The sequence below is a fragment of the Apteryx rowi genome, unplaced genomic scaffold (assembly GCF_003343035.1).
Source record: "Apteryx rowi isolate R43461 unplaced genomic scaffold, aptRow1 scaffold_43, whole genome shotgun sequence".
NCBI classification, from domain to species: Eukaryota; Metazoa; Chordata; class Aves; order Apterygiformes; family Apterygidae; genus Apteryx; species Apteryx rowi.
In genome coordinates this window covers 3,492,336-3,504,562 of record NW_020450683.1, presented here as the reverse complement: position 1 = coordinate 3,504,562, position 12,227 = coordinate 3,492,336, and the positions used below count along the sequence as shown (strand labels likewise).

Genomic DNA, 12,227 nt, shown 5'->3' with positions numbered 1-12,227 from the left:
GGCCCCGGGCGGGGGGAGCGGGCCCTCGGGGCCGTGCGCGGCGCTGCTCGGGGAGAAACGTGAGCGGGGCAGGCGGCGAGCCAATAACTGAGCGTGCACAAGGGGCAGGTGCGGGGCTGGTGCGTTTTCAGGCCTTGGGGTGACTTTTTTTCCGAATTATTATTGCTGATGCCTGGGGTTTCTTTCTCCTTCATAAAAAGCTTCTGTTGTGGCTGGTGGAGGGGGTCAAATGTTAAGCTGTGCCTTCTCTCAAGAGGTAAATCTGGTGGGAATTGTGTGCTCTACAGCCTTTTTTGAAATCTCTGTGCATAGTGCTTTGTTATGTTACATGGCTTAGCTTTTTTGTGGATGAGCTACCGTCCTGGTAAGCTACATGAGGTCCCTTTCCCTTTCTTTCACCCTCTGTTAGTCAGTTAGTTTGTGCACCACTTGGATTTATTTAAATGAGCTTGCCCATAGCTGTTTATTCCTTTAAATAAAAGTGAATGTTGAGTATAAATACACAGTTTGGTTTGGCTTAGTACTATAGAGAACAAAAAGTAAACTGAACTGAATCAAATAACCTTTGGTCAGAATGAAATCTACATTTGTATTTGCACCAGTGTGACTTAATGTGTTTAAGGGCCTGTCCCCAATACTGGGTTAAAAGCAATAGTGGAATAGGTACCTAAAAAATCATGATGATAGTGCTGGTAAAGTGTAGAAGTGAGGTGAGGGGAAAAAGGCACAGCTGTTGAACAGGCATAGGGGAGACGTGTTTTCTAAGTTTTTGTAGTTTAAAGGTAATGTTGAAGACACTGTCATGCTATAGAAAAGGATGAAAAATGTGCCCTCCTAATGCTTGAGGAAGATAGTGTTACCAAATAGATAGCTACAGGCTTGGAATGAGCAAGATATTTTGTAAATTGTAGTACAGGATAATGATGACTGTTGTAGTAATCATTCAGGAAAGAGTTAAGCATGCTGTGATGGCCGGTGGATGAAAGTTTCTTTTGTTTTTCAGGTAAAGCAAATTGAAAAACGAGACTCTGTTTTAACATCAAAAAACCAAATTGACAGGCTGACCCGACCTGGATCTTCCTATTTCAACTTGAACCCCTTTGAGGTTAGTCAGAGCATTTTATTCTTCCTTTTGACTTGGTATACCAACTTCCTGGTTTGTCGGGAGTTTACTTCAGTAAAAAGACCAAACTTCAGAAAGAAAAAAATTCTCCAGATGTAGATTACTATGATCAAGGCTTACAAAATACAGAAGAATAGAGTGTATGCGCTCACTCCCTTTTTACTGTTTATTGTGAAACAAGTTGTATTCTTTCGGCAAACTTCCTTCATGCAATAACACTGAAAGATTTTGTCAGATAAATGCCTAGTGCTTTTTGAATGAAAACATTAACAGCTACAAGTGATATGCTTGTCAGGTTCTGTTCCTAATGCTTCTGGCTCAGCATTTCTGATTGTGCCTTTTGTTTTGGATGTTTGTGCTACTGAATGTGTGTAGTGCATTGAATGAGAAAGGGACTCTAACTTTATAGACCAGAGAGCAATCTTTGAAGAGTCAAAGGAAGACAGACAGTTCCTTTCCACGTTATTATAGTTTCATTCCAGATGCAATTGGTTATAAGTCTGTATAAATCAGTATAAAGTCTTAAATAATTTGAAAGGCTGAGAAAGAGCAGTACATAAAATATAATCTGATGTTGCACTGGAGCCAGCTTTTCATGTGGCTATTTCTTCCTGATATCATCTTCAGTTGCCTTTTTGTATCCTCAGATGCTCAGCTTTTTGTAATCCAATATGAGGCTGGTCAGCAAATTCACTTTGACATGTTCAGTTATTTGTAGTATCTTATTGACTTGGAGAGTAAATTGTTAAGAAAGCCATTTAAAAGTAGACAGCTCCTTTCCTGCAAGGCGTTTGGTGTTTGTTTGTGGGGTTTTTTTTAATTACAGATTATTAGTGTCAGACCTGCATACATCTGCATTGAGTTAGCTCAGTTGTTCCTTAGTGCTTTTGGTTCAGTAAATTAATTCACAAAAGAATTTCTAAACTCTACCACATCCCTAAAGATCAGTACCTAGACTAGTGGGTTCATTCATGGAAAACAACCAGTAAAACTCTCCTGTCTTCTCTTAAAATGAATACATTTTTACAAAATAGTGTGTTTCCTGCCCTAAGTTCCCAGTTATGAATGATTCAACAGTGTCTCAAAGCTGTCCCCTGATCTGCTTCCATTTCTGCCAAACTAAGCATTGCTATAGAGCTGGCTGAAGATTTAGACCAAAGGTGACTATTTAGGGATGGCAGCTGTCTATACAAAACTCAGGTGTGGAAAGGTCCCTGGCATAGTCAAGAGCAATGTATCATTGTTAAAAAGTAGAATGCTCCAACCTGGTGTCCTCTTAAAATGTTTCTGTGCCACCAGGTGAAAATTCATATCCTGAAGCAACTTCCTGATGGGGGGAGCTTTCTGACTTTGTGTCTATATGCCAGTGAACCTGAAAAATGGAGCCTGTCATCAAACTTGCCCTGTTGTTGTCTCTTTTAGGTACTGCAGATGGATCCTGAAGCCACAGATGAAGAGATAAAGAAAAGGTTCCGGCAGGTATTTGGCTTTTGCACTGGAAGCCTTTGGAGGGAGAGTAGAAGCTCAGTAAAGATTAGGCAGCTGCATTTGCGAACAAGCAAAATGGTGGTAAAGCTGTATTTGGATTGATAAGTAGCCTTTTCTTTCCTTTTTTTTTTTTTTTTTWAAAAAGAAGAAATACATAGAACAATCTTTGTATCAACAATGTGAGAGCTGCAGAAGTGTTTCTGATCCATGCCTGGTGTGCTGCTTTGCCTGTAAAGTGCGTGGCTGGGCTAGTACAAGTTGATATGCCTATGTGTAATCATTTTGTTGAACATACTATTTTAGCCTAAAGAAAAGGTGAAAATTTATCAGAAATCAAGATCTGAAAAAACATATTTGTCTTGAATATTTGGACTGCAGTCCAGAAATATATTTTCTGCGAAGTTTCTTTAATAATTTCAGTGGTTGTTCTTTGTTGCTGGGTTACCAGTGACAGCAGCAGCCCTGCTCACTGACTCTTCTGCATTGTTCCATAGCCTTTTCAACACAGTAACTGGGGTAATCTGCAGAAAAAAAGAGTTTTGTCAGTGCATCCAGCAAAGAAATGCAATGTAAAGAGGGTTACAGACTACTACCTCAATTAGTGCAGTAAACGTTAAGAGCTGGCTTTAGACAGGGAACTGTGCTGGCTGTCTTGTGCTGACAGATCAACGTTCCTGGTGAGTTGGTTATGGGATATGGGCTGTAGGAATACTTGAGGAGTGGTAGGATAACTTTTCAGTCCTTTGCTGACTTTTCATTTCTGCAAATAGTAAATTGGGGCTGCCTTAGCTTCAGGGTGATAGATTATGTTCTGAAGACAATAAGATGAAATAAAGTGCATGGAACTATGTATTGAAGAAACCAAATGCCTAAATACAGAAGGTGGAACAGCTGAAAGAAGAAAAAGATACTGGCTATAGCAAATCACTGAATAAATCAGCAGCATGCTGCTGTTGGGGATGGGAGGCAGACCTTTTCCTGTGAACTAGAAATTGTCATGTGTGGAGTTCAAGAAGTAATTATTTTGCATTATTTAGCACTGATGCAATTTCAGTTCCAGCCCTATGTCCAGTTTTGAGCATCATGGTAGGAAAGAAGCAGAAAAACTAGAGTGCAGACAACAATAGCAAAAATAAGAGGTCTACAAAAAGAAATGGGGGAAAGTCTGAAAGAAGTTTCTTTTGCCCTGGAAAGGGAAGATGGTGAACATGTGCTCTCTAGTCCATTAAAGATTGCCATGAGGATGGTAGTGATCGATGTCCTGTCTCAGCTGGACAAAGAGTGCAGGATGGAGTTTTCTTCCCCTTCAGTAGAGGAGCCTAAGGAGAAATTTACCCGCTCTTTAAGTAGTTTAACCTCTGAACAGCCTTAGAGATGCTGGAGAACTTCCCTCTTCAGAGGTCTTTCAGTAAAAGGTAAACATCAGTGGAGGCTGATCTTTGTAGATTTGTTTCTACTTAAGACCAGAGACACGCAACTTGAGTGACCAAGGGTTTCATATCAGCCCTAGGCTACTGCAGCTCAAGGCTATTTGTATTGCTTTGTAGATCCAAAGCTGCAGCTTTTCTCAGACAGCATGTTTGTAGCTGCAGTTGTACTTGATTTTCAGTTAGAAATCTCTATAAGCCTTTGCTGAGGCAAACGTGTTGTCAGCTTATTTGCCTGTTTGCAAAGGAGTGTGATCCATTAAGGTTCCTTCTGTCTGAGACTACTTCCCTCCTCTCACAGAAATCTCTGGAATATTATTTATCTTCTAGAATAGTCTTGGTATCAAGATCCTTTCTCTTGCAGTTGTCAATATTGGTACATCCGGACAAAAATCAAGATGATGCGGATAGAGCCCAGAAGGCCTTTGAAGGTAATGCTCTCACAACTTCCTTATGGATTGCTGCGTGATAGTAGTTGGTCTGGTATTTTTCTGTAGCTGGTTTAAATGATTTATTAGGACTGGAGGCCCCACTGAARGACAGAAGAATTGCTGTAGAGTTGTTTCAGGTGAGGGAGATGTGTGGGGTGCCATTTCAGCAGCAGAATTTCACTAGGTGGCAGTAATGGCGTTGTTAGAGCTCGTGGGGATAAACTGGCCCATAATGTTTATAGACTGAATAAAATCAAATGCATGAATTAAACAGTTTTTCTTGAACAAAGACCACAGGACAGAAAATGTGTTGGCTTATGGCTTGAATTACAGCTGGGAGTCATGCAACTTAAACCTACCTCATGCTTTGTAACTTGCAACACTTGTTAGAACTGACACTTTCACCCTACGAACTCCAAAAGGGTGGCTGACAGTCTCTCTCATTACTGTACTCCAAATCTCATCTGACTAATCAGGATATTGCTTGCCTAAATGTATTAAAAAAATAAAAATAAAAAAAAGCCCTAGGAAGCAAAGTTCAGGTGGTTACAAGTACCAGTCTTGCAACACCCTGCAAATGTGACTACGATGCTATTAATGTTGATGCTTTTCATTAGCTGTAGATAAAGCGTACAAGTTGCTACTAGATCAAGAGCAAAAGAAGAGGGCCTTGGATGTGATACAGGCAGGAAAAGAATATGTGGAACATACTGTAAGTATTCCATATGAACGGCCAGAGGTGGGGTGAGTGGGTCATAAGTGCTTTGTAATTTGCTTTTATTTGTACACATGCTGTATGTTTAGGTCATTAAAAGGTGGGCTGAGCAGAGCTCTTAACAAAGCTGTGCAATTGGACTGTGAGCGTGAACAAACATGCTTTATCCAAGATTACTGTTGAGCTCAGCACAGGATAATTCAGTGAAATTCAGTACTTGCAATAATTAGGTTAGACCATATGATCCAACCTAAATATTTCTTTTGAATCTGTGAATGAGTGATGCAGATGAAATGTGTGTAGGTGGAAGAAAATAGGTGATGACAGCAGGAAACTGGGAAATTTTGGGGAAAATGACCTATAAGATAAGGAAAGGAGCTCGGATTACACTAGCCAAGAAGTTAGTTGAGTGATATGAGCAGACTAAAACGCAACAAGCTTGAGAAAGCAAATGATGTGGGAGAACTTGGGTACTCTAAACCAAGGAGCACTTTATGTTGCTTGATGCTGTTAGTCTTTCAAATATTGCTTGATGCTGTTAGTCTTTCAAATATTGCAAAGCAAAATAAACTTCCTGCTAGTTTGGGTGCTGCATATTGGATATAAATATATCCTTCTTTAAAAAAAAAAAAAAAAAAGACTCAAACCAGAGGGATTGTGTTGAATGAACAGTACCTAACAGTGTTTTTAATTATTAGGGGTCAGGTACTAGTGATGTTGTATGTGTCTACCTGGACCTAGGGCCAGGTGGTTTGGATCTAAAATAAAACATGATCCAAATCAACATCTTGCTGTCATCTGTAGCTCTTACCCAGAGAACTAGGAATGCAGAAATACTTAGGTACTATGATGGAAGGCCTGTAAAACTTTTCAGACTCCTACTTTTGTTCTTAATCTTTAGGTGAAAGAAAAAAAGAAGCAGTTGAAGAAGGATGGAAAACCTCCCATTGTAGAAGAGGATGATCCTGAAGTTGTAAGTTGCATGGTGTTCAAAGAGGCTGGGTATTGCACTGGGGTTCTATAGAATGTGTTTCAAAAACTTAGGAATCAAAGCCAATCAAAAAGTTTTTATTAGATTTGCTAGAATGTTGTAAATCCTTTGACTTGCTGAAAAAGTGTAAAAAGTAAATTCATCATGAGATTCTGTGGATCAAAGTATTCAAATTCTTTTCACGGAGCAAGTCTTTGCTACTTGTGCATCACAGTTTTTTTCGAATTGAATTTCTTGTTGTAACTGTACATTGAATGCTGGAATTGCGGCATTTTTACTGCCAGCAACAGCATGTATAGAACCTATAGCAGCATGTGTGATGTGTGCTCTTAATGCCATTCTGTAATAAGAGCTGTCTGGGCTGGTTTTTCTTTACAGCATTTGAGGATAGATTTGCTATTCTGCAACAAATCATTTACTCAAAAAGGTATGACATGAGACAGCTCTTCTTTCCCAGTTCCTAGTCTGAAAAAGTCAAGTGATATTAGGAGATTAGGTGATTCTCAAACACTGACATCATTAGGCTTAGGGGCTTCACCCTTTTTTCCTATAAAGCAATTTTTTTTTCTATTGATGTCATCACAGTAACCCCTGAACAGTCTTTTTTTTCACTGATTTTTGGAAGTCTCTTGCTGTTCTTCAGTAATGAAGTTTGTTTTAAGTATACTCATATTTCCCACTAGAAACCTAGTTCTAGACTGTTGCAACAGCAAGAAGATCTGCTGGAAAATTATCATCTAAACAGTGACTGTCTCTTGTGTTGTGTCAAGTATCATGACGTTGCAAGACTCAACAGAAGAATAAGAGAATTTGAAATAAATGGTTCTGTTTATGCACAGCTTTGTGAATACCAAATGGAATGAGTCTTTAGTAGCATAATAAGTAGTTGTTTCTAGGTGTCAGGCCCAGAATTTATTCAGCAGTGTTTTATACCATTTCCTATGCCTCTGCTACTAGTTACTATGAAGGCAGGATATGGGCATACATATGCTTTACATTTTTTTTCTATGCTGCTTACATTCTCATGTAAAACAGGCTTCTCTAACTGTGTTAATGTGCATTATTTTGAGACCAGATTTGTGTTTTACAGTTCAAACAGGCTGTATACAAACAGACCATGAAGCTCTTTGCTGAACTGGAAATCAAGAGGAAAGAAAGAGAAGCTAAAGAAATGCATGAAAGGTATGAGCAGCATTCTGTTTCTGCAGTTCAGGCTTTTCTTCACCCCTCCTGTTTCCTCAGAGAAGATGAGAAATCACAGAATCATAGAAAAGTCTGGGTTGGAAGGGACCTCTGGAGATCACCTGGTCCAACCTTCTGCTGAAAGCAGAGCCTTGGTTTAGGTTATTAAGGTCCTTGTCAAGCTGTGTCCTGACTATTTTCAGCAAGGTAGATTCCACCACTTCTCTGGGCAACCTGTTGGTTGTAGAACTCTGTGTTTGAGAAATGCCTATTGGAAACCTGGCCTCCTGTATTTAAGACGCTATGTGTTTGGTGTGCTTATGTACTCTATGGAGGCCAGCCAAAACAGTGAAACGGTGACCTTTTTGCATGTTGTTAGCATATAAAGAATTGATTTTTAATTTTAATTAAGTGTAGCTATACCCCGTGGCATGTGTGATCCTGAACTATCTTAGGTGTTTTCATCACATGCTGCTTGAGTGCTTACTGTAGATGTATTTTTGCACTTCCATAAAGCAGGGCTTTTCCTCTAGTGATCAATGAAGGCAATCTAGGGGATGGTTGCAGGGCACTACTTCTAAATACAGATGAAAATGAGGGGGGAAAAAAATCTCTCAGTCATTCCTACCTTGCACGGTAGGTTTATTACCTTGCATGAGAAATTTATTAACCTCAAAATGTGTGCTCTCAACAATTTCAGAAACTTATCACTTCAGAGGCTGAGAGCATGACAAAGGCATCCTATGCAAGAGAAGCTGACTCACTGGTCTAGTATATGCATACTGTTGGTGGTGCCAAACCACCTTTTCTGCTCACTGTTCACCTCAATTTGAAATAAAATCCTATTTGTTGTGTTGTCTTAGGTGTTTTATGTAGAATGTGTATGTATCTCTTCCGATAAGCACTTTAATCTGCCAAGCAATCAAAAGAGCTTTCTGGGATGTTCTGAGAGCATTACATGTTTTTCTAATGTAGATGCTTGTGGGTTCATAACTTTTTTGTGATCTGCCTTCCAGGAAGCGGCAGAGGGAAGAGGAAATTGAGGCACAAGAGAAAGCTAAACGAGAGCGAGAATGGCAAAAGAACTTTGAGGTAATCAGCAGCTTAGCTGGATGCCACTTACAGGAGGGACCTCAGCAATTCTCAGCCATGCTGTAGGGAATACCCCTAGAGAAAAGAGAAGCTTCTTATCTGCAGGTGCTATAAGATAATTTAAGTAGACATGTAGTAAAAGATCCCGCAAAAGCCTTGTTTTTGTCTTTATATGTGGTGAAGAGCCTGTGGATATGACTTTGATATCGCCTTTCTGGAAACAGGGATCAGGTAGATTAAGGTGTAGTATTTTTCAACTTTGTTAGCAGCTTATTCTTATCACAAGGCAGAAATTTTAATTGTTTAGCCCCAGTCACCGGTGACCAGTGACATTTAATCTGGCAGCTATTCAGCCACTGGTGCGGACTGAGTTGGTATTTTTCAGTCTGATTGCTAACGCCTACATAATCTGTATCTGAGGTGAATATCAAAGACCTGAATGAGCGTCAATTCTCTTGGTCCCTTTCACCCCATATTCAAGGTTCAGGCATATCAGAAATAGCTTGTGGTGGTTGCACTGCTGTTCTAGAGCAAAAGCCTGCCAAAATAGTTGATATGGCCTGCAACTCTTCTTTCATTACACAGCAGAGGTGCAGTCCCATGACAGGAAATTACATGGGAGGGTTGCAGGAAGGAAGTTAATGAGAGTGTGGAGGACCTAATGAAAAGAATCAGCTATGTTGTTCATTTAACCCACAGTCTGATCCCAGTTCATGTTTGAGAGGCCTTTAAGAAAGAGGGCATCTGGGAGAGCAGTGTGTGAGCTGGGCTGACATCCTGTGGAAAGTGGTCAGCTAGGATTTTGCTGGAGGCTCAGTTGGAAAGAGTTTATGTGTGTTTATGTGCTATATAATGTGAATGCAGGATGTTGGATGTTCTGGGAAACGCTGAATCTACTGTGCATGCGTCATGCTGCTGTGTTGAGTGTGCGCTATTGGTATTGTCACATAATAGGAAAGAGGTAAATGAGTGTGCTACTTGCCTTGCTGCTGGCAGAAGTTCTGTGGCCAGCCTGGCAGGAGAGGTTGCGCATCAATCGCTGTAGAGACGCATTGAAGGTTAGAAGCTGAGGACGTGAGCAAACATCACAAGCAGGTAACAATGGACCAAACAGAGAATCTACTGAGCTGTTGAAGTACCTTTGTTTCCTCAACCATTCCTAAACAGCTGAACCACTGCACTTGCAAGTATCTTCTCCAGCCTTGCCAGTGGCTATTTAATCTATGTGAAAAGACCATATCAAAGTTAGGTGTTAATGYTGAAAATGGATTGTATGACTACATAAGAATAGGAAGCTTATTGGTGCTAGTGACTGTGACAGGGAGGATGATTAGAGACAAAATAGCATATGAATTCTTGGCTGCTCCTGTGTGTGTGCTGATTCTTGTTTGTGAGAATAAGAGTTCTGCATCTGTGTCAGTTAAAAATGACAAAAAAAACCCCTCTTCCTTCAAGGTGCTCGCACTGCACCTCTGGATTGTTCTTCTGTGGTTCCCTGCTCCTGTTTTTTTGATTCCAGTCCTTTCTCTGCATATTGCATTCTAGTTCTATTCAGCTCTCCTGTCTCTTTACCTCAAAGATGTGTAGATGTGTAGGTTTCCTCCCTCGCATGTGTTCTACAGCACTTCTAAATGCTCATAGGAATATTCCATCATTCAAGTTCTTGTCTGCTATTTCTAGGGGCTATTCATAGGCTGCTCTGAGAGCTGAATCATGTCTTGGTCTACCACAGAAGGAGCAGGTTGGAGCATCCAGTTTCACCCACCCTGCCCCAAAACAAGAGGGTTAGAACAGAAGTTGCCATTTAGCCTCATCCCTAGTAAAGGTGTGATCCTGCCCTGGGGGAAGGATGGACGTGAGTGAGGTAGGCTATCTTAGCCAGAGCCCAGTATACAGACATAGCTGTATTCAGGTGGGCCTTGAGTATACGGATCACACACTTCAAAGTGGATTGTCCCTGGACTTGTTCTGTCCTAATGTCTGAACCTTCAGCCTGTAGGAATGATAGGCGGGGTCTGTGCAGAGTCCTGTTCCTTCAGGAAGGGTTTCTGCTGCTCCCCCGATAGGCAAGGGAGAAGAGAAAAGAGCGCAACTGAGACCTTTTCTTACTGTGTCTTTGTGACGAGACCTGGGGCAAGAAGCATGAGAGGAGACAGCAGTACACTTCCCTTCTCTCTTTTTTCTCCCTGCCTTCAAGCTGCAGCACAGAGGTGTCACAGGGATGTGAGACAGTAAGGAAGTGGCAAGTTCTAGGCTGACGGATTGGGAACATCCATTGGAGATGAGGTTTCTTGTTTGCTCAGTCAAACAGAGGGTTTGGTAGGCTATAGTCAGGACTGCACATCCCAAGCTGGTTGCTTCTGAAACAAGAAAACAGCATGCTACTTATATTGGTGTTTGTAAGCTCAGTTGTAAACCTCTACTCCGGCTCTTCGCACTGTCTGTATGTCCCGGCTGCCAGAGTACTACATGCTGGGTAAGGGGGAAATTGCTACTGATCTCTTGAAAATGGTACACACGGCCAGTTCTCTGACTCTTGCCCTTGTTAACCCTCCCCTTCCTCTCTGTTGTCCCCAGGAAAGTCGGGATGGTCGTGTGGACAGTTGGAGAAATTTCCAGGCAAATACAAAGGGGAAGAAAGAAAAGAAAAACAGGACCTTCCTGAGACCTCCCAAAGTAAAAATGGAGCAGCGTGAATGATCCTGGCAGCACTGCCCAAGTGCAGCTCCTCAGTCCCCTCCCTGCTTTTAAGGACTCATTGGCACCTAGAGTAAGAATAGCTTTTTAGTAGACTGTTTGTTTCCAGTACAATTAATTATTGGTCAAAGTATTTTTTGTACTCTGTCCATTTGAACTAGGGCCATAATATGACCTTGGCCAGGAACCCGCTGTGCATAGAACACTTGGCTTAGGAGGGTCCGCCATTATTGCTGTCCTGTTTGTCTGCTGCCCTGTAACTCGATGTTTTGTACTTCACAGAGATTGTGCTGTTTCACCTCTTTCATTTCTAGTTTGAGAGCTGAACAAAATGTCTGAAATGCATCAGTACCTTTCCAGGCGTCGTCTTTCTCAGCAAGTCCAGCTTTGGAAAGGTCCGAACTGGCTCTGGGAATCTGCTTCCAGCACTGTGCAGTGCAGCTGACCTGCAGTTAAACAGGCTGCAGCTCCTCACTGAACTCAGTGGTGCTTGGAAGACACCGCCCCTACCCCCACCCCCAAGATCTGATTTCCAAACTAAAATCCCAGCTCTCAGGCTTAGAGTTCTGTTAATCTCAGATGAGCTGGTCACTTCCTGTAAAGAAAAAGTAACTTCTCTTGATTAATAGTTAGTTGCAATGGTCTGTATGTAAAATAAATTTTTACCCAAGTTATCAGGTTCTTGCTTAGAATTATTCAAAGATRCAATTGTAAGGGTGTGAGTTGAGCGCTGGCCACTGAGATGTTATCGCTGCTCAGCATGAATGTTTTCCCTGGAAGGGTCTGCTGTTATTTCAAAAGTCTGTTCTGACTTGAATTTCAAATGAGAGCCTTCCAGATAGGCACCAGGGAGAGGACATCTCTTCCCTGACTGCTGCCTGAGTGGATGCAGAGATGCCAGAGTCTGTGCTGAATCTTGACTTCATTGTGCCTTTGGGGAGTGTGAAAGGGGTTGGGGGACTTGGACGCCTGTGAGAAGGAGAGACTGCTCAGAGCTATGGGATGAGCGTAAACTCATGCGTAAACTCATGCGTTCTTATATATATATATATATAAAAAAAAAAATGTGTGTGTGTATATA

At 41.3% G+C, this 12,227-nt stretch overlaps 1 protein-coding gene across 4 annotated transcripts; it reads left to right on the top strand.

The window, feature by feature from the left end:
• The first annotated feature begins 32 nt into the window (after positions 1 to 32).
• Positions 33 to 11,820, top strand: DNAJC8 (DnaJ heat shock protein family (Hsp40) member C8). 4 transcript variants are annotated; one of them, XM_026076324.1, is made up of 9 exons: positions 33 to 108; positions 1,004 to 1,105; positions 2,546 to 2,602; positions 4,403 to 4,469; positions 5,087 to 5,181; positions 6,086 to 6,157; positions 7,266 to 7,357; positions 8,374 to 8,449; positions 11,027 to 11,820. In XM_026076324.1, the coding sequence occupies exons 3-9, from the start codon at positions 2,555 to 2,557 to the stop codon at positions 11,147 to 11,149; spliced, it is 573 nt and encodes a 190-aa protein (XP_025932109.1). In that variant the 5' UTR covers positions 33 to 108; positions 1,004 to 1,105; positions 2,546 to 2,554; the 3' UTR covers positions 11,150 to 11,820. The 4 variants fall into 4 exon arrangements, with proteins under 4 accessions (XP_025932109.1, XP_025932110.1, XP_025932108.1 ...); XM_026076325.1 differs by having other exon boundaries at positions 100 to 119; XM_026076323.1 differs by lacking the exons at positions 33 to 108; positions 11,027 to 11,820 and adding exons at positions 183 to 256; positions 9,404 to 11,013.
• Positions 11,821 to 12,227: the final 407 nt, after the last annotated feature.